Source organism: Cryptococcus depauperatus, chromosome 3 (assembly GCF_001720195.1).
Source record: "Cryptococcus depauperatus CBS 7841 chromosome 3, complete sequence".
Classification (NCBI taxonomy): Eukaryota; Fungi; Basidiomycota; class Tremellomycetes; order Tremellales; family Cryptococcaceae; genus Cryptococcus; species Cryptococcus depauperatus.
Window position 1 is genome coordinate 1,758,076 of NC_089470.1, and position 22,886 is coordinate 1,780,961.

General features: G+C 43.8%; 12 protein-coding genes across 12 annotated transcripts; 6 read left to right on the forward strand and 6 right to left on the reverse strand.

Annotated features, from left to right (window-relative positions):
- Positions 1-831: 831 nt before the first annotated feature.
- L203_102960 (uncharacterized protein) lies at positions 832-1,847 on the forward strand (the record flags this gene model as incomplete). The annotated part of the gene is made up of 6 exons (XM_066212368.1): positions 832-1,058; positions 1,106-1,259; positions 1,307-1,352; positions 1,402-1,585; positions 1,635-1,695; positions 1,746-1,847. The coding sequence occupies 6 exons, from the start codon at positions 832-834 to the stop codon at positions 1,845-1,847; spliced, it is 774 nt and encodes a 257-aa protein (XP_066068465.1).
- Positions 1,848-2,293: 446 nt separating this feature from the next.
- On the reverse strand, positions 2,294-3,175 carry L203_102961 (PHD finger-like domain-containing protein 5A; the record flags this gene model as incomplete). Its single annotated transcript, XM_066212369.1, has 8 exons — positions 2,294-2,327; positions 2,404-2,450; positions 2,629-2,705; positions 2,755-2,796; positions 2,851-2,912; positions 2,966-3,002; positions 3,069-3,117; positions 3,173-3,175. 8 exons carry the CDS (start codon positions 3,173-3,175, stop codon positions 2,294-2,296), a joined length of 351 nt encoding a protein of 116 aa, XP_066068466.1.
- A 642-nt stretch (positions 3,176-3,817) lies between these two features.
- Positions 3,818-6,233, reverse strand: L203_102962 (uncharacterized protein; the record flags this gene model as incomplete). Its single annotated transcript, XM_066212370.1, has 6 exons — positions 3,818-4,191; positions 4,243-4,360; positions 4,410-4,742; positions 4,791-5,710; positions 5,762-6,098; positions 6,150-6,233. 6 exons carry the CDS (start codon positions 6,231-6,233, stop codon positions 3,818-3,820), a joined length of 2,166 nt encoding a protein of 721 aa, XP_066068467.1.
- A 720-nt stretch (positions 6,234-6,953) lies between these two features.
- Positions 6,954-8,389, forward strand: L203_102963 (uncharacterized protein; the record flags this gene model as incomplete). Its single annotated transcript, XM_066212371.1, has 8 exons — positions 6,954-7,094; positions 7,137-7,178; positions 7,225-7,297; positions 7,353-7,440; positions 7,504-7,619; positions 7,679-7,810; positions 7,858-8,220; positions 8,274-8,389. 8 exons carry the CDS (start codon positions 6,954-6,956, stop codon positions 8,387-8,389), a joined length of 1,071 nt encoding a protein of 356 aa, XP_066068468.1.
- A 279-nt stretch (positions 8,390-8,668) lies between these two features.
- On the reverse strand, positions 8,669-9,319 carry L203_102964 (uncharacterized protein; the record flags this gene model as incomplete). Its single annotated transcript, XM_066212372.1, has 4 exons — positions 8,669-8,788; positions 8,841-8,880; positions 8,929-9,167; positions 9,221-9,319. 4 exons carry the CDS (start codon positions 9,317-9,319, stop codon positions 8,669-8,671), a joined length of 498 nt encoding a protein of 165 aa, XP_066068469.1.
- Positions 9,320-9,691: 372 nt separating this feature from the next.
- Positions 9,692-10,162, forward strand: L203_102965 (uncharacterized protein; the record flags this gene model as incomplete). The annotated part of the gene is made up of 3 exons (XM_066212373.1): positions 9,692-9,811; positions 9,861-9,942; positions 9,999-10,162. 3 exons carry the CDS (start codon positions 9,692-9,694, stop codon positions 10,160-10,162), a joined length of 366 nt encoding a protein of 121 aa, XP_066068470.1.
- A 303-nt stretch (positions 10,163-10,465) lies between these two features.
- On the reverse strand, positions 10,466-11,834 carry L203_102966 (uncharacterized protein; the record flags this gene model as incomplete). Its single annotated transcript, XM_066212374.1, has 5 exons — positions 10,466-10,567; positions 10,628-10,779; positions 10,831-11,010; positions 11,068-11,510; positions 11,563-11,834. 5 exons carry the CDS (start codon positions 11,832-11,834, stop codon positions 10,466-10,468), a joined length of 1,149 nt encoding a protein of 382 aa, XP_066068471.1.
- Positions 11,835-12,801: 967 nt separating this feature from the next.
- On the forward strand, positions 12,802-14,610 carry L203_102967 (uncharacterized protein; the record flags this gene model as incomplete). Its single annotated transcript, XM_066212375.1, has 8 exons — positions 12,802-12,974; positions 13,037-13,113; positions 13,165-13,188; positions 13,236-13,346; positions 13,404-13,543; positions 13,600-14,123; positions 14,180-14,277; positions 14,327-14,610. 8 exons carry the CDS (start codon positions 12,802-12,804, stop codon positions 14,608-14,610), a joined length of 1,431 nt encoding a protein of 476 aa, XP_066068472.1.
- A 650-nt stretch (positions 14,611-15,260) lies between these two features.
- Positions 15,261-15,674, forward strand: L203_102968 (uncharacterized protein; the record flags this gene model as incomplete). The annotated part of the gene is made up of 3 exons (XM_066212376.1): positions 15,261-15,399; positions 15,452-15,513; positions 15,582-15,674. The coding sequence occupies 3 exons, from the start codon at positions 15,261-15,263 to the stop codon at positions 15,672-15,674; spliced, it is 294 nt and encodes a 97-aa protein (XP_066068473.1).
- A 1,389-nt stretch (positions 15,675-17,063) lies between these two features.
- L203_102969 (uncharacterized protein) lies at positions 17,064-20,425 on the reverse strand (the record flags this gene model as incomplete). Its single annotated transcript, XM_066212377.1, has 11 exons — positions 17,064-17,686; positions 17,741-17,946; positions 18,004-18,046; positions 18,089-18,227; positions 18,273-18,623; positions 18,672-18,773; positions 18,822-18,951; positions 18,994-19,145; positions 19,202-20,178; positions 20,225-20,324; positions 20,369-20,425. The coding sequence occupies 11 exons, from the start codon at positions 20,423-20,425 to the stop codon at positions 17,064-17,066; spliced, it is 2,880 nt and encodes a 959-aa protein (XP_066068474.1).
- A 139-nt stretch (positions 20,426-20,564) lies between these two features.
- Positions 20,565-21,188, forward strand: L203_102970 (V-type proton ATPase subunit F; the record flags this gene model as incomplete). The annotated part of the gene is made up of 5 exons (XM_066212378.1): positions 20,565-20,624; positions 20,678-20,756; positions 20,811-20,893; positions 20,946-21,033; positions 21,136-21,188. The coding sequence occupies 5 exons, from the start codon at positions 20,565-20,567 to the stop codon at positions 21,186-21,188; spliced, it is 363 nt and encodes a 120-aa protein (XP_066068475.1).
- Positions 21,189-21,272: 84 nt separating this feature from the next.
- Positions 21,273-22,114, reverse strand: L203_102971 (uncharacterized protein; the record flags this gene model as incomplete). The annotated part of the gene is made up of 4 exons (XM_066212379.1): positions 21,273-21,594; positions 21,655-21,821; positions 21,874-21,977; positions 22,033-22,114. 4 exons carry the CDS (start codon positions 22,112-22,114, stop codon positions 21,273-21,275), a joined length of 675 nt encoding a protein of 224 aa, XP_066068476.1.
- Positions 22,115-22,886: the final 772 nt, after the last annotated feature.

The window sequence follows — 22,886 nt, forward strand, 5'->3', positions numbered from 1 at the left end:
AAAAACCGAATTAGGCCTGTACAATGCATAGAATGTAAGCACTAATTGTGCTAGCAAATGGCGTAGAACGGTAGCAGTCGTCGCTGAACAGGTAGAGAACGAAAAGACCAACGCTTGTACTGCAAGGCCAGCTACTACGTCTCTATAGTATACAAGGCTTGAAGCTAGATTAGCATTGTATTGTGGGAGTATATACACCATGACTTTGGCTGGAATCTTATGTCACAAATGCTCAAGTCCCATCTCTGAACCACCATCCTATACGATATGACTTGTACAAGCAGCCATAGACCCAGAGTCTTCCTATTGATATGCCTAACAGTCGCTCTATCCCGTTCACGCCAAACACTCAGGTTTGGAGTGGATCAAGACGAAGTATCGATGGGCTGTCACCCATACACGATCCATCTGCCCAAACAATTCACTCAGGCATCCAGCGACATCGTAACGCGATAAATCCAAACTTGACTGATAAAGTAAAAGATATCAAAGTGGAAGAGATTGTATGTAGATAAAAGAGCACATGAATGCCAGTGTGGGGCCCCACGATGACGACGGCCATAAATGGTTATCAGATAGCCGGGGCAGGCGGTTAACGCCGCCGGGAATATATTAAGGTTTAGACCGTAAAATTCGGAAATTAAAAAGTGTATCAGATGGGCATTGGGGAAAATTCTTTGTGGGGAAATTTCCGAGGTTTAGGCTATTCCGGGTATGAGTTTGTTGTGCTAAAAAAATTCAAAAAAATAAGATAAATAGTGTCAGCCTTGTTCGATTCTTTTTCTTTTTCCTTTTATTCTAAACCTTTCTTATCGATTATACTGAATGACCATGGCTGAAGTAAAAACGGCTCAAACCCACGGAGAACCCATCGACAGAAACGTCGCTGGTGACAACACGTCTTTTACCCCTACCAACGGCACGGCAGGCTACCATGGCTCTGGCGGGACCATGAATCGCTTCATCACGCCAGGAGGCCATCCCTTGGACAACAGTCAACCAGCCTTTCCCGTGTATCACAGAAAGTTTGCGAATCCAGCCCCGTTGGGCTTGTTGAGGTGAGTGGTATCATTTGGACCGGGGTTGGTGTTGATGAGACGCATAGTTTTGCAGCCACTACTTTTTTCCTTTCTCTTCTCAACGTGTATGCCCGAGGCATCACGGTACACAACGTCATTCTCGGAATGGCTTTGGGATACGGTGGTCTGGCGCAGGTCGTTGCTGGTATTCTAGAGTGGGCTTGTGGGAACACCTTTGGTGTGAGTTTTGAAAGACACGGTAAGGCAAATGCTAAATGTGTATGCAGGCAACTGCCTTTTTCACTTATGGTAGCTTTTGGATTTCTTTTTCGAGTGAGTTGGTTGTTTGCAAAATGAGTGTTGGTCTAATGGTGGCGAATAGTTTTCTACATTCCTCAATTTGAGGTTTTTGCTGCCTACACGAATCCACGCATGCTCCAAAACGCTATTGGCTTGTATCTGGTGACCTGGGCTCTTGTGACGCTTATCTTTTTGGTGGCTTCCCTAAGATCATCCTTCACATTGGTGGCTGTCTTTTTCTTCCTCGAAATCACCTTTTGGTTGCTGTAGGTTTGGCTTAATTGAATGACATGACGATTTGCTGATGCGGAGTAGTGCGGCGGGCTACTTGGCACCTAGCATCAACGCTGTCAAGGCTGGCGGCGCGTTTGGAATAGTATGTATAGTTTTGTTGTCACAGTCGTTCATTCTGACATGTCTGCTTAGGTCACGGCTGCCTTCGCCGCCTATACAGCACTGGCTGGTATGCTTACCAAGGATACCAGTTATTTCATCCTTCCAGTTGGTGACCTTTCTCAACGCACTTGATTAGCAGTATCCGAAAAGTGTTATGGATGTCTTTGGTCAAAATGAGTCTTTATCAACAAGCGTGATGTGTGAATAATTTAATAGGGATAGGCTTCTAATGTCCCCGTTTACCGTAAAATGATAATTTAAATCTGTACAAATAATAGGCACTATGAATTGATAATTAAAATGAATATCGTGCTGTTACCTGATTCTTGGAGATCACAATGTCGTTATCAACATGGATAAATAAGTATTACCTCGTATCATTGAGCTTGAAAGCAAGCTGGACTAAGCAAAACTACGACGCAAACCAAGTGCGTATTGGTGATACGCTTACTTTTAATTCTTATACAGTCACATCGCCAGTGTGCGCAAATTGAACCTATGATACTATGTGTAACTTTTGGGTCTCGCCCAAGAGCTCTCGATTTTTTTCAAGCCTTTCCTGGTTAAAACGCCAAGTATCAGCCTCTTTTGAAACCTCCGCCCTTGTCCATCCTATCAAGCAAAAGCATGTCAATTTGAAACCAAATATTCTTCTTTTGAAAAGCAAGTAGAGAGACAAAAGACATACCCCAGCTTTTTCCGCTCGTAAAAGGCGTCTACTTTGCTTGCTCCCATCTAAACACAATATCAAGTTAGCAAATGTCGAACAATCACAATGGAACGTGAGTTGTGATTGTTTTTCTGCCAATACGACTTTTGAAAGCAAAAGCCGGAGATGACAGCGTTCAACAGCTTGCAGCAAAGAGGCAAGGTGGCCGCATCCGCTGCATGTTTCGTTGGAAAGAAGACATACATTAATAATCCTTGGACAACCGTCACGATCCTTCTCTAGCCGCGTACACTCGGTACAATAGTAGGCGTCAGATATAGCTGGAAAAGTTACTGAGTTATAATCATCCACCAGTGTCCTATAACGTACCTGGTGAAGAGCAGATGATACACTTTCCGGCCGATGTGCCAACTACCCAACAGTGTGTTATAATCAGTGATAACATAACGATAAGAAGATACTGACAAGAGCATTCATCGCATATTCGTACCAAAGTCATTGGTCTGACATAGGAATCGCATACTGGACTGCGATGAGAGGTAGATTAGTTTATTTGACTTCCTCTGCGTTCTCCACATACCATTTGCCATCACACTTTTCGCACATTCTACCAATTGCTTCAACCGATTCAAATGTCAATAACTTTCTTTTGAATTGGAGACCATTGTGGCAAAAGCACATACCAATACCAGGCTGTCGTCGACACATCAGTAAATCGGGGTGATGCTTGGACTAAACAATTATTTATTCCTTAGTACTAGTCTTTACAACCATGCAAGCAACATACCATTGTTTACGAGCTCACTTGTTGGTTTGAAGTTACACTTGTAATATTATATGTGTCTGAAACAAAGATGGATTATAAATACAGAATCAAATTACATAAGTTGTCATTTTGAATTCTTTTTTGTGTATAAATCGGTGGAGGTTGCCAAAATACAATCTAATGTTACGTAACACTTCTATATCAGCAACCTGTAGAGTATGCAACGAGAAATGATAAATTAGACAAAACGCTGCATTATATATATATACAAATCAAGGAAATCTTGTAGGACTAGCAGCCGCCTAATGCAAAGAACTCTTACTCTCTGGCAAGGACTTATGTTTGTTTTTGTGACCATTGGACTTGCTTTAGAGCATCCACGAGTGACAAGGGCAATAGTTGGAAAAATGACAAGTCAGACTTGAGGAGTTTACGCAGATGAAATGGATCTGCTGAAATGGTACGATTCGCATAGATGCATCATAAACAATTTTGGCAAGCAAAATCGTATTTAGAAAGGGTATCCCAGATAGCAGGATTAAGAGAGCGTTTATGAGCTAAAGATGTATCCTATCAATAATCATGCTGGCTCAACAATACAGTAAATGGCCTTCATCCAGAGTCAAAACACACAACACTCAATACTCGTTAATGTCTAGAGTTATATCAGATCTTGACGACATCCATACCCGCTGTGGTATGCCTGTGTCCGCATTCCTTTCCTTCTTGACATACAGCTATAGCTGTAAGCCATTTGTCTTTCAGAGCTTCTTCTACGCTCCATCTCGTCTTGGGGTCTGGATCAAGCATATGTTTGACGACATTTCTACACTCTCGGGGCACAAGGTTATTGATAGGAGACGGGGTAGGAGAATGGGTAACGCTATTCGCCTCACCACCGGCATGAGATTTGTGTTGCTGAAGGTAGGTAGCAAATGTAGAGTCGCTAGACTTGGCGACTCTCCATGGAAGTTCCTGGAATTGCATGCAATAGAAGACTATAGCAGCAGCCCAAACATCCACCATGCGTGCGTCATATTCTTTTCTCATTAAGATCAGCAATGCCGCAAACTAGATGAATCACTATTTACCTTTCTGTTCGAAAAGCTCCGGTGCAATATACGGTTCGGAGCCACACAAGCCTTTACTCAAATGAGTCTTCTTCTCCCAACACATCCTAAAGACATCCGACACGCCAAAATCTGTGATCTACAAGTATACATCAGTATCATCCGTGACTATGTATTCATTCACTTGCCTTGACATGACCTCGACCGTCCAGCAACAGATTCTCAGGTTTGATGTCACGGTGAGCCACTCCCATAGAATGAAGATATGATATGCCTTGGAGAATTTGCTTGAAAGAACACTCTACCTCGGCGCTAGACATACCGCCTTTCTTGATGGCGGCATAGAGATCACCGCCGGGACAGTATTCCATTACTTCGCACCAATGATGGGCTTCGTCTTGTACCAAATCGACCGTCTCAACCACGTTGATATGGTGTAGAGTGGAAGAGATACAAAATTCGGAAGTAAGCTTCTTAACATAATCTTTTTCGGTCTCATTCTTGCGTCTTTTACGAAACTCCTGCAGTCTAATGTTAGGACGAGTCGTGCGCTGCAAGCCCTTACTGACCTTGACGGCATATAGCTTTTCCTCTCTTCTGTCCCACTTGTGTGCAAGCCTTACTACAGCAGTGGCACCTTTTCCAATAGCTGCTCTATCACAGACGCCGTACTTTTTCAGAAGCGAGGTTGTGCTATTGTTGTCTCCAGCCTCACTACCTTTCGTTGATCCACGATCAGATCCTTTAGCGGAACCAGCAGCGGAAGCCTTTCTGGACATTTTGTTACTGTCGCCCAGTCCCACAAGATCTTTGAGAGTAAATTTGTGGCCACCAGTTCCCACGACATCCTCTTTCTTTGCCACGGCTACAGGCTGGCCACCTACAAGAGCAATGGGTTTTCGAGTAGGAGAGGCGTTTGATCGCTGTGAAGAGCGACGTTGAGGATGTGGTGCCGAGACAGAATTAGGTGGGGTGGAGGCACCTTTTCGATCAACAGGAGCATAAATATCTGAACTATAACCTGAATTATGCCCCTTGACACTAGCTGTTCTACTAGGAGCACGAGATGGAGGACGCGAATCATCCGAAACATTAGCAGGCGGGGTCAATGGCGGAGATGTGTTATAGTCATTCTGAGGGGTCGGACAAATTGGGTCACTAAACGATCCAGAAGGCGGCAAATCCCGAGGAATATCTAGATGGGGCTTCCCGTGTCCCGGGTTCTTATCATCTTGTCGGTCCTGACCAGAATGAAACATTTTATGGAAGAATGATTTTCCAACCAAGGATCCGGACCGACTAGGTCTTGCTGGAGGATCCCGTTTCTCGATAGTATCAGAACTTTTGACAATATTATTAATTGGGCCAGATTGCCCCCCCTTACTGTTGACCTCTGGCCACCTGTCGGAGGATTCTCGGGACAACTGTGCGGGAGTACGGTTAGTGGTAGACGAAGCAGGTGTGACAGTCATAGACGGAAGAGGACGAACTACACACCCAGATGGCTATCAGCACATACAACACCAAACATTGTACCCACTGTTTAACAAAGATGGGATAGCATCGGCTGGCTGGAGGCCCTGGCTATTTTGGGCTTTGTCGGGAACGAGGGATGGTGACTCAATACTCGGTGACGATAAGATAGGTGAAAGACGATGAGGCTCACTCGACACCTGATTTGACCCAGAAAGTGGAGAAGGATGGTGACTATCTTTACTCGCTTTCGAGACATCCGGTTGTAGTTCGAGATCGGGGGTCAGCGCCTGCTTAGGCGTAAGCGAAGGAGTGGCGGCGGTACTGCTGGTTCGAGATTGAGATAACAATAAATTCTTGATGTCAAGCGGGTGAAAGTAACCCTTTGTGCTAGCATTTTCCCTCTATAATGAAAATTCAGCATAGGCTAAAAAGATTTCAGCCCATACACTCACCCCAAACTCTCGATCCTCTGGCTTGATATCCTCCCCTACGTTTTCCATCGCTCCCTCAGCGCCATCTGTTGGCACTGTCGACATTGTCGAGAGAGACGGACCGTCTATTTGCCAGCGGTAAAATCTGAATTATAAAGAAAAATGACAAATGTACAGAGGCGGATTCAAATTGGTGAATGCTCCGTGGCGCTTAGTGTTGTACGGTAGGATGCAGCATACTCAGCTGGTGGCAACGTAGAGAGAGGAGAGCCATATGGCGTTGAAAGACGAACAAGACACTATGCTAACTTTGTTTTTCTTGATAGATAATGGAAATCAAGTGGCAAAACGATCAACGGAAATGATACCTAATAGTAGAAATGGGAGATTATTAATATTTTTTTTCGTGCGTGCCTAATTAGCAAAGGTATCACACGCCTAATTAACTTATGTAATACGTCAGGCACCTATACTTCAACCAGATAGACAGAGGCCATGGCACAGCAAAAAAAAAAAAAACAAGTTAATTAGAGTAAATAATGATATTTTTAACAGCTAATCTTCTCACTACCTACATTGACCAAGGCCCTTGTTTACGCCTCCATTTAATTAGCACAGCAGTCAAGTCGCAAGCATTGAAATAAAATAATCTTGTTTTATCATTCAACTTTCAACTTTTTGAGCCACAAGAGGCAATCTAATATTCACTAATATCTTTGAAAGTATTTACGAGTCGCTCTATTGTGTCGGAAAGCAGCACGGTTAACACTACTGTTCTTGGGATCTCGCCATTTCAGCAACTCAAATCTAAAGCAATCTCTCAAGATGGAGAAGATCAAATCAGCATTCTCCTCGTCAAATGCCACGACAAAGCTATCTAAAGCTTTCCGCCTTAAATCTGAGGATGGCGTCCTCAGGCGGTCACAAATGGGCAATCCGTTTGTTGACGGACCAGAATTGGAACAGGTATGTCTTTTGTGTTGCTGTGGGTACTAATGTCGTCGACAGCCATCATTATCAAAATCACATCTTTTTATCCATATTGGCGCTGTGGGTAGTGTTTCTCCAACCGTTAAAGCCCGCTGACGTTGCAAAGATCTTTTTCACTTTTCTCAGTATTTGCACGATGGGCGCTGTGGCAGGATTCCAAGCCAAATGGTTTAAAATCTGTATGTCTGTCTCAAGCTGTGCTCTGGTGCAAGCTAATGTCAATGATGTCTGCAGCTGGAGGGACTGGATTTGTACTATTCATACTTATTATGTCGTTCATCTTGACAGCGACACTCATGATTGTACCCATTGTCTATGATCGGTGGGTCGCTGCAGCTGCTCAATGGTAAACATGGCCACTGATCATGTTTCTATCTTTCTCCAGGTGGGATAAGCTCAAGCGAGCAGCGCAGTTCCTTGCTCAATCCCGTTCGACATTGATTCTCCACGCTTTCGGAACTTTGTTGATGCTTTTTGCAGCTTTTATTGTTACGATAAGCGGTGCGTTGATGTCTAAAGTATGCAAACCCAGGTTGAGTATTGACATATAATCGTTTTAGCTTGGACAGCAAAAGGTTGCAAGAAAGCTGATGATGATCCACATGCTGATCTTGGCGACGACTACAAGAATAGCTTGAACGATTGGTGTACCACCAAGAAAGCTTCTGCCGTATTTACCTGGCTTTCTTTTGGTGCGTTGTCTTATTGAACATGAACCTTTGACTTACTTTTCGTATAGCTGCATGGGCAGCTTTGTTGGTGCTTGTGGCAATCAAATTCCGCCGCGAAAAGAAACTGAGTCACAATGAGCCATCGTTCATTCCCCCTCCTGAATCAAATGGAGTATCGTATTCAAACATCCTCTCACATGATGAAGAGCATTTTGTGGAAAACAAGTTGGAACGACAGGATTCCGAGCTGGCTGAGGACCGATATGTTCCAGAGAATAACCTGCAAAATCCATTCAGTTATAAACAGCCGACCACGACTCATGCTCAAATGGATAGACCGAGCATTGATGCGTATGGCGCTTTTGATGGAGATGGAATGCCTAAAGCAGGGGAGCATAGTAGAACGATGCAAATGGCGTACACCGACCCATGTAAGCCCTATCACCAAATTTAATCTCTAAGCTGAATTGTAACACTTGATCAGACGCCCATCTTCGTCAACAACTGATAAACCCTTCTTCAAACACCACTCACTCTACATATGCTGGCAACAGTATACCTCCAGGACCTCCCGCTTATGCAGGATACAGACAACATTAGTTGTAGAAACAACCACCACCTGCCAGGTGCTCAGGATAATTGTGGGCGGCGTTAGTCATGCAAACCTCTGGTACTGGTGATCAAATGGTCCATGCGTTGTACGTTTGAGTTGACTACCGCACTTTGAAAGCTGTAATGTACTGTGTCATTTGCGTTTACTCTTGTCAAATTGGCTTGATTTGCTTCATTGTTCATGATGTTACAGCTTGCCTACGACCTGAGCGTCTTAATTAAATGCATTGTTTTACTTTTCTACAACTTGTGTAGCAATACTCCCTTTTACATGCTAACAGCAAGACCAAGAGCAGCAAGGGCAGCGAGACCAATAGTGTCCAAAGCGGTACTGATGGAATGAAGGGCAGTGAACTTTTTGTTTACCTTGTCCATGGCGTCAGAAGGCTGTCACTGAGATCAGTAACTCAATAAAGCTAATTTTTACGATTGTACTCACGTATGGCTCGTCATATTCCTTTCCTTCGACTCGCTCCAGCCTATGTCTTTCAAATACAACGTTGGTTGTCAACGGCCCAACAACTAACCAATTAAGAAGCTGAGGAATAAGAGCGCCGATAATCAAAAGGCCCTGACGACCTTCTTCACAAGTCAACCAATGGGGTTCAACTCGAGGAGACGAGATAAGGGAGGGATGGAAATACAGATGGGTGAGAAGCAAGGCGGAAGTCGTGAGAGATGAGAAGGAAAAGTAGAGAGGAGTCAAATGGGACTGGAGAGTGCCGAAAGTCTGTCGAGGAAGAACTTTGAAAGTACGGTAGCCTGACTAGACGTACAATGGTCAGCATGGACGGATGGCTGGAAAAAGACCCAACTTACGAGGGTTTTGTAGATGTTGGACCCAAGGGCAGTACCCCAAGTCAAAAGATAGAATCCCTTGAGCGTAAAAGGAGCCAAGGCCTGCTGTAAAAGTGTCATGATTCTTTGTTTTATTGCTGAAAGAGATTGTAAAAGACAAAAGCAATTGCAACTCTTGAAAATGGCTTAAATGCCAACACAATCATATAGGCCCGCCATGAAAACTCTACTTGTGGCAATGACGACACCGTTTGTTCATAACGGAATAATGAATCCAACGGAAGCAATTTTTGAACCACTTTGTTTTTTTTTAATTATAAAGACCTCCCATTTACTATTACGTCATTGCCACTGTCTTTTCAACGTCATTTGTGGCGGAGACGATGAGATTATGCGTCAGACTTTTCGACATCGTTTAAATAGTTTACATGTAGATGTTTGTTGTTTTCCTTTTGTATATCTTTTGTATTTAATCAAAAACAGATATAAACCATGTCTATCATTAGGAGCTTTGCAACTGTTCCCCTCTCCAGAGCCTCGTATCGAGCGCTGTCGACGACAGCTATCTACAGAAAGTCGCTGACTGATAGCGTCAAAGAGACAGCTGAAAACGTTTGTCTGTTTGCTTGCGTTGGAAGAAATAGGACTGAACGAGCAATAGATTAACAAAAACGTTGGGCAAACACTTGCCGGCGGTATTGATTCGACTGAGAAAATGACAAAAGCTGCCAAGGAAGCTATAAGTAAATATTTACTTAATCTCTCCCGCAATGGAGGTATTGATTTTCCACGTCTATAGATTCCAAGACACCAAGCCAGGGAGAGATGAAAGCAGCCGCCGATGACCTTGGCTCCAGTGCGACAGAAACTGCCGAGAGCGCACGCCAAAATGCCAACCAAAAGCTTGGCCAAGCTGCCGGTGCAGCTAGGGACATGAAAGAAGATGTGAAAAAGAACTTTTAATTGTATGGCGTATCGTTGCCATTATCATGAAATGAATAATGTTCTGTTGGTACTGTACGCTCTGTATTGGATGACAGAGATGTAAATGAGTGCAGAGACTCGACAACGATAGGAAAATGGATACAATGATTATAAAAAAAGTCAACGCTGCCTTTCCTGTACAACGGCCATGGTTGTTTTCAACAACAAAAGCGCTTGGAATCGTCTCTCACTGGACCGCCGTTTGTGGACTCTGCAAATTGATTCTTGTCTGATAATCGTCCAGGTGTCTTGAGATTGCTCCTGTCGAATATTGAGGCATGCTTATCGCCGGGCAGCGTCTATCAGACCTTTTTCTCGTGCCAGCTTTCTCCGCTGACTCCATGTACGTTGAAATTCCTCCCAATGCAGTCTATCTCGCTCATCCTAATAGTCCACAACGTAAGACTGATGCACTCAGGCTATACGTCCCAAACGATTACTCACAGTCCAGGTCGACCATATAAGATGTGTCTCGGAGTCTCTCATTCTTTTCAGTTCAGCTTTTTGAGCTTGAAATCGTCTCAAAGCGCCCTCATGTAATCGTTCGCGTCGTTCTTCCAGAGTTTTATAAAGATGCTGTAGAGCAGGATATGTTCCTATGGCCATGGTTTAGCAAAAGTCTGAATAGAAGCGTACATATTTCAAACCTTTCAACACCATCTCTTCTTCTTCAGCCGCCTCTTCCATCCTTTCTACATACAAACAATTTCTCAGCTCCGCCAGCTTGACCTCTAACAGTAGAAGCTCTCGTAGGGCAGCCGGTGGAGGAAGAGGTGCATGTAAGTGATTTTTCCCATTATTCACAGTTATGGGTTGAGAACCATGGTCTTTTATACAAGGAGTCAGCTTAGGCCATGACGTTGAAAGAGCTGAACAAAACGCACCATTAACAGGCTCTTCATCTGCTTGTTCTGTTTCCCCATTGTCTGTAATAAGAGTCATCTCCACGTCAATGTCCATTCCATCATTCTCAATATGTATCTGCGATTCCTCGAACCGACAATCTTTCCCGACAGCACCCGTGATTGCTTCCCTATCCTCTTGATTTTCGTCACCACTTTCGATGTTGTCAATCGGGCGCATAGTCAAATCTGCGTCTTCGACTTGATCATCTTCTTCATCCTCTACTTGTTCGTCATTTCTAACGCCATCGTCATCGCGCAATTCTTCTTCATCATGCCGCGGCCGAGTGTCTTCTTTGGAGTTCCCGTTCATCAAGGCAATATGTTCAGGTGGCTTAGGCGACTCAGCTCCAGGTGACCCAGACACAGGGTCGGACGAAGGAGGCGTCAAAGATGCGGTTGATGTTTGAGATTGCCGATTGTCACTTTGAAAAATGTCAGACATCCACAAATTCAAGACAAGATGAAAATATCCACCCAGTCTGTCTAGCGCCATCTCGTACTTCCGCTACATTCCCTTCCTCGGCCGTATCAGTGTCAACTACATCCTCTTCCTCAGTTAGTTCGCTCTCGTCATCTGTGAGCGGTAAAGTGGAGCTTGTTGCTGGACTACCGACGGTCCCGTTGTGAAGTGACGGAGCATTCTCTCGTGGGACGTCCAGGCCACCCAAGGAGCTTGGTGAAGAGAGAGGCGATGAGGTTCTTCGCAGCTTGGAAGTATCCGTTGAGATAGGCGGAAGTGTTGTCATCATAACCAAGTCGATAACGGCCAGGTGAAACGAAGAAAAAACAAGAAAATGTAATCTGATTGTATCTTCATGTAGTCTTTACCGAAAGTCATACCAGATGCGGAGATGGGGACAATCTCCATAGCAGCAGTAATTTTCATACCTAATTTATTCAAATTTTGTTTATTTTCTTACCAGAACGAATTGCAATCACTTTTTACTCTTCATCTTTTGAAACTATACTTCTCCATGCACAGCAAGTCGCCATTACCCAAATAACTCCAATACCAGCGCGACAAGAAGACATGACATGGACTGGAATATACTCTCCTACATCTTTTTGGGCCGGTAATGGGTGGCGATTCCCTTCCCGCGTCTGAGTATCCTGATGCGGGATGGCTACAGTCAAATGAGTCCCATTTGACCAGAGACAATCTTGTGGCCAAGCAATGATGTAGGGTGCTCACTTATATGTTACTAACCTCCGGATTAGATGGACATTTCTTCCTAATCGCGGCATTCATTCAGGAAAACCCTATTGACATCATCCATATGTTGACCTGAATAGACCTATCCAAAATTTTCCTCTTGGCGATATTTTTGCTTTTCGCTAGCTTTTCCGGCTTGAGATGCTAGTCGATTTTAGCATACGAAAACATACAGGGACGGATTGGGGTCCCAGGTAAAGGGCCGTTTTCATAAACCTCAGAAATAAGAGGGAAAGAATACAGCTTATAAGCGAGGTATCCCCTGCAGGTTTTCACCTAGGTGGTAAAGCTGTTAACGTTGGCAACGCAAGGTTTATTGGTTCCTCACGGCTCTACAAACACCACGACCTCAACACTGAAGCCTTGGCAAGTTTTTAGTACCGATATATTTATCCCGTTGGCAATCGGTACTTTGTTTGGCCTTGCTAGACCAGTTGATTTGGTTTTATCTGCCAATTTCATCTCGCTGCGGCTTTTCACTCAGTCCAACAGTATCAAACATGGGGGCGATCATTGGAATGTGCAGCAAAAAATCAACGATTGTCTCAAGTGTAGGGCCGACCTTTCTATCCAACGATTCAAAGTCCAGTTCGCCGAGTTTTGACGACCCAGAACATGATCCCGTCTTTGGAGAGATCAAGGATGGTGCAGTGAACTACCGATCGGTTGGAGTGTTCGTGATTTATGGAGAATGGGTGAACTGAAGACTTTACTAACACTGGCGCATCCTTGTAGGGTGAAAGCTACTATATTGATGGTTAAGCTCGCCATTGCTTTGGGTGTCTTGGCCATGCCTCAGGTACTCTTGGATGGTAGGTGAGGCATTATATCTTGCGGATTGTATGTTGAAGGATATTCAAAAGTTGGGGGTGTTCCAGGTGTTCTGAGTGAGTTGAATCTAGTATTGAAGTCTATGTTTTACTGACCATGTCAGTCATCGTTTTCTTTGGTCTTTTGACGACATGGACTGGTCGTGTCGTTGGTCAATTCAAGACGAACCATCCCGAGATCTACGCGATGGACGGTGTAGGATATGTTTTGGCAGGTCAGGATTGCAACTTCAACTGAATTGTCAAGCGTATGTACTGATGCGTTTCTATAGGTTGGTGGGGTAGAGAGTTTTATTCCATTATCTACTCGCTTTTCACAATATTTTGTTGCAGCTCTGGATATATCACTTTTTCCATTGCTTTCAACGCTATAACAAACCATGCCGCCTGCACCGTTGTCTGGACCGTCATTGTAAGTTTGTGTAGTGTCGAGACAGACTTTGTAGGCTTCGTATAACGAGTGCTCAGGCTGTTGTAATCACATTCATTTTCTCATCTTTACAAACTTTGAACAGAGTGTCCATCCTTGGATGGGTGGGTTTCGTATCCATCATGACCTCTATCTTTATCATAACTATCGCAGTAGGCCTTCAAGGTCGACCAGAGGCTGCCCCGGCCACTGGCCCCTGGGACAAAGGTATTGCGGTAGCCAAGCACCATGGGACCTTCCTGCAAGGTATGTCTGCCGTGTCCACAGTCGTTTTCTCCTTCTGTGGCATAACTGCTTTTCTCAATGTAATGGGCGAAATGAGACAACCTAAGCGATACAACCAAGCTTTGTACTCTGCTCAGGCCATTTGTACTTTTACCTATCTCACCATCGGAATTGTTGTCTATTATTTCTGTGGCCAATATATCTCCAACCCCGCGCTTGGCTCTGCAGGTACAATCATCAAAAAAGTATCTTACGGCGTCGCCATCCCTGGTCTCTTAGTCGGATGTATCCTCTATACCCATATGGGTGCTAAGATGATCTTTGTACGGCTGCTTCGGTACGTATTACAGAAGGAACTACCGGAAATACTTGCTTATATGACTTTATGAATAGTGGCTCTGAACATCTTACCTCAAACTCTTTCATTCATTGGGTTACTTGGCTTGGTACAGTCGGTGCTTGTGTCATTATTGCTTTCATCCTTGCGGAATGTAAGTGTTTAGCCATGCTAGTTGTTTTTTTGATTGACACTTCTCGTAGCTATACCCTTCTTTGGTGAATTTATCAGTCTCGTTGGCGCATCCCTTGGAACGTTTTTATGCCTGGTGACTGTAGGCTGGATGTGGTTCTACGACAACTGGAATAAGCGCAAAACCGACAAATCACTTAACTACAAACTGCTTGTCGCTCTCAATGCGTTTGTAATTGTTTCCGGAATTTTTATCATTGTCGCCGGCACATGGGCCGCAGCTACCAGTATAAGCAATGCATACAAAAATGGGGCTATCTCAACTCCCTTCTCATGTGTCAACAACAGCAAGTAAATATCAAGTAGGTTTTGAGAAGATTTTACAATAGAGTATAACTGTATCCTGCTAGAAGGAATCAGTCATGGTTATGTAACAGGATTTTCATATAGCAAGCACGGTCCAACTCCAACCAAAAACATACTTGGGTGTTTTAATTTCTTGAATTGAACATCTAACTCGGTCCGAATTGAACAATGTATTTTGCATGTTCAACCTGAACTACCTTGTTCATTTCACCATATCTCGTCCAATACCGAAGATGAATCTTCAAATGCAACGCTCTTCAGTCTGCGGCCACTGATCTCATCTATGGATATGTCGAACTGGTAGGCTGACTCATTCAACGACTTACAGGGTCTCACCTAACATCGACCTTCTTCTAGCCATTTTCCGGCACTGAAACCCCAATGCGTATATCCAATGTTAAGAGACCTATGTAGCTGAGATACTGCTGGCATATTTTGTGGAGGAACAGAGCTCTAACTTGCCTGTTAGTGATACATGACATAGACGTAAACATTCAGATACACGAAATGATAAGAGGTGTAAGTGACATCGGCTGTGCATTACGTAATCATACTGGAGCGGTTTCATTATCATGAATTCAAACACTCTGATATACAACGTTTATTAAGATATTTCAATTTTATTATTATTCTATAACCATGACAAACGACCAAAACCCATCAACCACCCAAAACCCATTGCCAGTACAGACAGAAAACCAAGGATTCCAACCTTCGATTGTAGCCATAGGTACAGGACTGCCATCTGTTCCTCCAGAGACGGCTGAGCCACAACAAGGCTAGTTTGGTAAACATCCACATAGTAGATTAAGAACTGAATTTTGATGCAGCTGCTACAGCGCCAGGAAGCGGAGGTGTGATTGACAGTAACAAGATTCCATTCAAAGACCAGGTGTGTCAGACAATGTTAATTCCGCGACCCAACATAGCATTCCGCTGACATCTTATTGTTCCAAACAGGTCAATGGTTATGCCAAAAAGTTTGCAGGCGCCACGTTTGGAAACGCCAGAGAGAAGGAATGGGGCGAAAAGAAATTAGCCGGCGAGATATGAGCTGGCTTTGGAGAGGTGATGATCAATAAAAGTAGACATACGGAAAGAACAAGAGACTGCTACCCACTCAATCTTGTTGTCAAACTGCGAGATGTATAGGGATATTATAGGTGATTATACTTGGCTCTTTGCAGCCACAGCCGTATCTTCATTCTTGGGGAGTCGGTTGAAACTCATCCCGTCCTCTCCAAAGTTGGTAGGTCCCTTTTCAACTCATTCATCCCCGTTCCTCATCCCACTTTACCTCTGATCTTCCTTTGCGACACCGTTCCGACCACAAAGATAGCCCATGTGGCCAGGACGAGAAGATGGACACCGCTGGGAATAGCAATGACAATCAACGCCTTACACCAAGTGCACATATTGGCTACAACGTCCGACGATTGAAGGCAGGGGATCTCGCTCGGAAAGTTATACAGTTCTTGGTATTTGCACTGGCAATCTGTCCGCTGAACAATGACCACAGCAAGGCTGACTGTTGACAACGGTCAAAACTGGCCCAAACAACTGACAAAACACCCACTGATTCAAAGTATTATCTATGCATCTATATAGGCCATTTCGCCTCAAGTTCAGTCAAACTTGGCCACTGAGCCTTTGCATTTACCAAGGAATGGCAACAGGGGAGCACATAGGATATAAATTACCTATATTCCAAATAACACAATGCGCTCAAAGAACCATGCCAATGAGCCTGCTGCGATGACACTGCAAAGTTATCAAAAGCACATGGACTATGCGTAAACTCTAAGATAAAACAGTTGATTGTCAGCCTAGACAGCAGCCCAATACAATAGCAAAGCAACACCTACGATGAGAAAACATCTCAGAGTATGATTCTGTATGGCGAAATGAAAAAGACCTGTCAGCAAAAGGAAAAGATATCCAGCTAAATCCTATGCACATTCTTGAATACCTCTTTATATATTTTTCAAGATGATAGATGGTTTGTTGGTTTAATCAAGCTTAATTATATCATCGGACAGCATTTCTGTCCTCTTGTCGACAAACTGAATGTCCTTTTGGCAAACTTTTCTTGGAATGTTGGAGAGGTTTTGTCTGCTCCACGAAGTTACGTGACCTTTCTTTGGGATTTGGTGATGGAGATTGACAAGATAAAATCTTTTCAACTCCTTCTGGCAGAGTAACCTGGGTTCAAAACTGTGCTGGGGTGATTCTTGGCATGAGTGCAGTTGTACCTTGAACAGGTGTATGTTGAAGTAACGGTTCTGAAACGTTCAATATGACAACGCTGGTAGAGTGGCAGGGTGCTCGTTTGTGTAGGTTAATGTGTCCAGATACATCTCTTACAGTATCGATGCTGTACAAACTCTTCCCGGCATCGCGGATGGAAAGCAGTCCTTGATTGGTCAAGATACAGCTACCGTTTCATCTTTTCAAAATGTCGCTCCATTGGTTGTTAAACTCTTCATCGTCCTGCAAGCCTTTTAGCACTTCTTCTTTAACTTGCTCCTTTTTTGCATTGAGTTGTCGATTTCTGGCATGTTTCTTGTTTTTTTGAATAACATTGGTGGGTTTTGTCTTTGGTGAGGGAAGGGGAGATGAAAGCACATCGGGTGCTAATTCTTCCACCAATTCATGAACGATTTGCAACCCTTGCTCCCTACCCCAGATCATGGTAATGGCAGAAACGCAATCTTTAATTAAAACAGCCACGTTGCTCGCGTAGACGGACAGGTCTTGTGGATTTTGCATCGCGTCTGGTAGCGATAAGGGCAAGATTCTAGCGAGTGGGTCGTGACCGCCGCAGTCCAACGACAATAATAAGGGCACAAATTTTTTGTACAGCTCATTTGAAGTTACATTGAGCGAAGAAGCGAATGAGGAAGTGAATGCTTCTGTTAAAATCAGCCGTAAAGTTTCAAACGCCCCTTGGAAACGGTTGAGTGAAGCCGAAATAGAGTCAAAGAAAATTCGAGGCCACTCGGGCGAGGCAATTGGAAAGTCATGTATACTTTGAACAGCAACAGCCAATCGCTGTGGTGGAAGCCCTAGCAGAAGAAATATCAACAAATGTTGCTGGGAGAAATAGAGAAAATACTTACCAGATACAGCTAGTAATTCTTGAGACTCTAGTTTGGACCTGAGTCCAGTTATGTTGAAATTTGAGCTACTAACTACCTCTTGTAGACCATGAGAAGGATCAAGTAAACTGGCCAGTTCCTTGTTGTTCACTCGCAAAAGTTGTGGGGGACATGAATCTCCCAGCGCAAGAGCTTGAAGTACGATCAGATGTAGTGTCGATAACGCCCTTTTCGGTTGCAAGGATATCAGACAAGTGAAAATCAATGCCATTGTCAGAACTCACCCTAATCGGACAATCTCACAACATAACCACCCAATGACTCCTCCTAGACACCAGCTCAGGAACGGTTGTGAAAAATACGACAAACCGCTGTGTAAAATATCTAAATCAATTTGGCCATATGCCACGGCAGCCAATGCCTGTTGGACTAAAGTAGGTAAGAGGATGTAAAGCGCCTGGGGAGGGGTAGCAAGTAAAAGTTGGTCTTCAATGCCATCAGAACCAAACTGATCACCGTTAGCCACAAGAATGAAGTGAGGCACAACACTTACAATTGCCTTCACCCATCTATTGAGACGTTCTGTCTCTTCTGTAGATAACAAATCATACCCGACGGCCCTCCTTGCTTTTACTAACAAGTTAGGTAATCGTAACTCAAACTCTCGAACAAAACTCTCAATCAGAACAATTCCTTCACCGAATTTGGTCAAATAGCCCTGAGGATCTTCAGAACGTGCTAGATTATCAATCTCTGCAGGTTCAGACAACAAATGACTTGTCGTCAGTTGAAGGAACGAAGGGGGGCAAACATAAGTGGTGATTGCTGAAAGAAGACACGGATGAGAAGACACAAGGAGCAAGAGGTTCTCTGGAGGCATTACTTGAGGTGCATCTTGTATGACCTGTAACATTAATCGTTAGTAATTGCAGAGAATTCAGGATTGATTCACCTTTAGAATTTCAGTAGTGAAATGGAACGAAGCACGGTAAGCATAACAGATATAGAATATCAGAGGTTCTAGATGAGATTTTGGCTCAGAAGTGATTCTCCCCTAAGCGCATATCAATGAAAGCTTGCAAACATTAAAGAAAAGCACTACGATCAAGGATTCACCAGTCTGTGCAGAAATAACTGACACTTCTGGTGTTACTGTGGCAGCTTCTTCATTGGTCAGCAATCCAAGATGAACCAAGTTTCCAATCAAATATTCTTGGATTGTGATGATTTGCCTAGAGACCATCAACACATTCACTCAAGACTGGACAACTTACCATCCAACAGGTGGGTTGAATCCGCTTGACTTTCCTTCAACCTCGGAAGATTGAATCGCTTTTCCGTAAGCTTGCATTACTTGTTGAGAGTACGTTTGAAGGACACTTGACATTGATTGAAGGGCCAATTTTAGAGGAGAAACAATGTCCAGCTGAACGGTATCTTTAGAAACACAATACAGCAGACGCAACAAGACAACAATCATACCGGATCTTGCCCATTGCCTTTCTCTGATATTTTCCCGTTCATTTCCTCGCCTGAATCATGCCACCACCGTAACAATAATGGCAATCCTTCCACTGCCCAGCCCCAATTTCTTACACCTGAGACCTTGCCAATTTCTGCTTCGCCTGCTTGGATCAGTCTTTCCAATGAGACTTCGAATAAAATCTTTATTAATTCTTCACGGTCGCTGGTGAGATATCTGCCTGCTTTCAAAAGTCTGATGAAATTTGAAGAGGGGCGAGGGAATTTGTCAGTACTACCCAAAGGTATATCGGATTGGGTCCATCGGTGGGCCCTATGTGCGTGCTCCAACAGAAGCGCGATTGTCGGCTTCAACGGCAATGTTCCGACAGATGCTTGACCATTCTGATGGATATGTCCCTCCAGCAATCTTCGCGTGGATGGAGTGATTTGCGCCGAAGCCATTGGCCCATCCTGGGTCAGATCGGCCATCAAACTACCTAGAAAATTTCTCAGTGGGCCGCTGATTTCCTCTGGAAACATCGGCAGCAAATTTCCAGCTTCGAGTGCAACGTCGAGGGAAGGTGGAGGGAATGGAGAGAGAATGGATACGATTTGAGCAGTAAGAGCCGTCACACTCGAGGGAGCTGAAGAGTTTGTGCTCAACCGTAGAAAAGGTAACAAAAGGGACAATGTGTCAACCTTGCCATTGGATAATGCGGCTAATGAATCTTTCAGAGCATCTTCTGAATGGGTTTCGAGAGGACGGGAAAGCAGTGACGGTAATGGGTCTGTCTCCTGCAAGCTGGTAGGGCATGATAGGAGAACTCCAGCAATGGAGCCGATAGATTCAATGATAGGAAGTTCATTGTCTGAAAGATAGAATAGCAGGTGAATTAGAAATGTTCTTGGCGATAATAAAGACGATGAAAGCGCTTGGGATAGATAGGCAAGTGAAAGAGAACAAGGTCTTGGAAGAACCCGCTCCAATAAAGCCGCTGTACATTTTCAGTTCATGAACCTTGAGTTTCTTCATAGTCATACCTGCAATATCGTCTGCCGTATACCTTTCCTCGCCATCCACTTTCAAAGACAACTCGTCTTCATCATTGTCTAGGGACCTGGACTTTAATATGCTAACCAGCTGTGATTTTGTTCATTAGTTGGATCCTCTTTGGGAATGCTCACCTTTGACGGGGAGACAGCTCTGCTATATGCTCTTTTGACTACTTCTCCAGCGAGCATTGTCGTTTTTTGTAATGAAAGAAAGACTTTATTAGAAAAAGAAAACAAGAGCGTTGTCGGACATCGCCGCCTTCATGTATTTATTTCTATTGACAGCAATCATTCCTTTCTCAACCACATTAATATATTCAAAAAAACCATGTCGACCACTACGTCCAATTCCAAAGACAGAAATCTCATTGCTGTTATAGGGGATGAGGTATGTGTTTTTATATAGTTTTTGCTCAGAAAGTGGGCTAACGCCAGTATCAGGACTCGGTCACAGGCTTACTACTCGCTGGTATTGGCCATGTAGATCAAAGCCAAAAGAACTTTCTGATTGTGGATGGTAGTGAGCGCAGTATTGGTTCTGCTGTTGGAAGTCTGTCTGATAAAGTTGCTTTAGAGACTCCAACGGGTGTGATTGAATCTGCTTTCCAAGACTTTACTGAAAGAAAGGATATCGCAATTCTCCTCATAAACCAACATGTACGAGGGCTATGTGAATGTTGCGAGGGTTACAACATTGACAGTTGGATAGGTTGCGGAGCGGATACGGCCAACGGTCGACAGATACCAGGCAGCGTTCCCTGCTTTACTGGAGATTCCCAGCAAAGAGCACCCATATGGTGAGTTGCATACAACGGGCTGTATCCTTCACGCTCCCTTGGGAGATGTCGACCAGACTGCTGGTAAATATCAAGTTCTTGCTGACAAGTCGCTCATCTCAGATCCTGCCAAAGACTCTGTTCTCAAGCGAGTGCAAAAACTCAGAGGAGATTGATCAGCTTTACCAATTGGATTGGATCCAGAATAGCCACTGTTATGGGATGTACAACAAGACACACTCTCACATCTATCTGTTACATTACTCGCCTTCTAATTCAGCAACTTCCTTCTTCAACGTCTCTTCTTTTTCTTCGAGACCCATGACTTCTCCTTCCATAGCCATACAGGCTAATTCCAGTTGGACGGTAGACCCGACTAAATCTTGCCATCTTCCTTCCAATCTAACAAGATGGGCCCCAGAATCTTCTTGAAAAACTCGACGTTTTCGATTAACCTCTGTGACTGATTCCTTCAAAGACGCAAGCGTAGATTGCAATTCGGTAAGTTGAGAATTGAGCTGGTAATTGCGAACAAGCCATGCGTTGGGACCATAAGTCGATAAGATAGACGTGTTTTCCGCTCTAAGAATGACATTGGTATCATTTAACTGGCTGTAAAGCGTATTCAGGACATGACCTTACCTTAAAGCCATATGCGCCTCGCCTATTCGACCCTGCTTCTCTGCCGCTTCGAGCTCTTCAAGAGCTGCATTCTTTGCAGGAATGGGCGGCTGATACTTGCTTGGGTCTATACCCTTGATGGTACATTCGGGATATCCTTCAAGCAGCTCTTCAAGGTGTTTTGATTTCTGAGCAATATTAGTATATAACTTGTGGATGATGTTGTCCATAGTTGCTCACAGCAAACAAATGGACCCTAGGTGGCAGTCGATCATCGTCCTCAGCTACTTTGGGTGTCTGCCCAAGCTCAGCGTCGATGAGAGCTTGAGCTGCAGCCTTGATAGCTATAAAGAGATATCAATACACTATAATTGCCTACTGTCCTTGAGAAAGCGATACCTGGGTCCTCTATTTGCCTGTCATGGTAGGGAAGAGCGTCAATATAAGAGGTGGATGACATGTCAAGTGATGTATACAACATTAAAATATTTTGGTTGTAAAGGGAGCAAAAGAACAAGTCAACGGAATCAAATTCCTATTGAAGATAACAATTGGGTTATTCATTTCCAAGGGCGAGCTGAAAACTGTTCAGTTCGTAATAATGAATAACCTGTAAGTGCATAGCACTTCACGCTGCCACATGAGAAAACCGGGATAAGTCCGTCAACGTAGAATACATAATTGTAGATAGAATAGTTTCTCTTTGATACTTCATTTCATATGCACCACCAGTGCTAGTTTTGCCGTATTCGACCTTAAGCGTTTCTACGAGAACCTTAAGTAATAAAACTCTTAATTACAGTGAGGCACTCAAGCCTACATAACCCTCCCTGCATGATTACGTATTGGTTAATGGTTGTCATTTCCGCCTTTTACCATTCCGTGTATCTGGATGTTTATGTCTATGTCATGTACCACTAACAAGCAAGCTGGAGCTCCGTTCTTCTGCAAACTATGTCCACAGCATCCCAGCTACACAGGTCTTTTGACGTTTGATATATACACTGCAATTCAGTACAGAGAGATGGTTATAAGTAGGGCTATGATGGGTGTGACCCTTGGAGCCATCCAATGAGCCAATCTGCAAGCTTGACATATCTATAGATGGTGTTGACGGCTGAGAGTGGAAAAGTGTTGAGTTTGAAGTTATATGTTATGTAGAACAAGATAAGTATTGAGTTTGAAGATTTATCTTATATTAAACAAAACATGAGAAGTTGAACGTTGGCTTTTTGAATTGAACTTACAAAAAC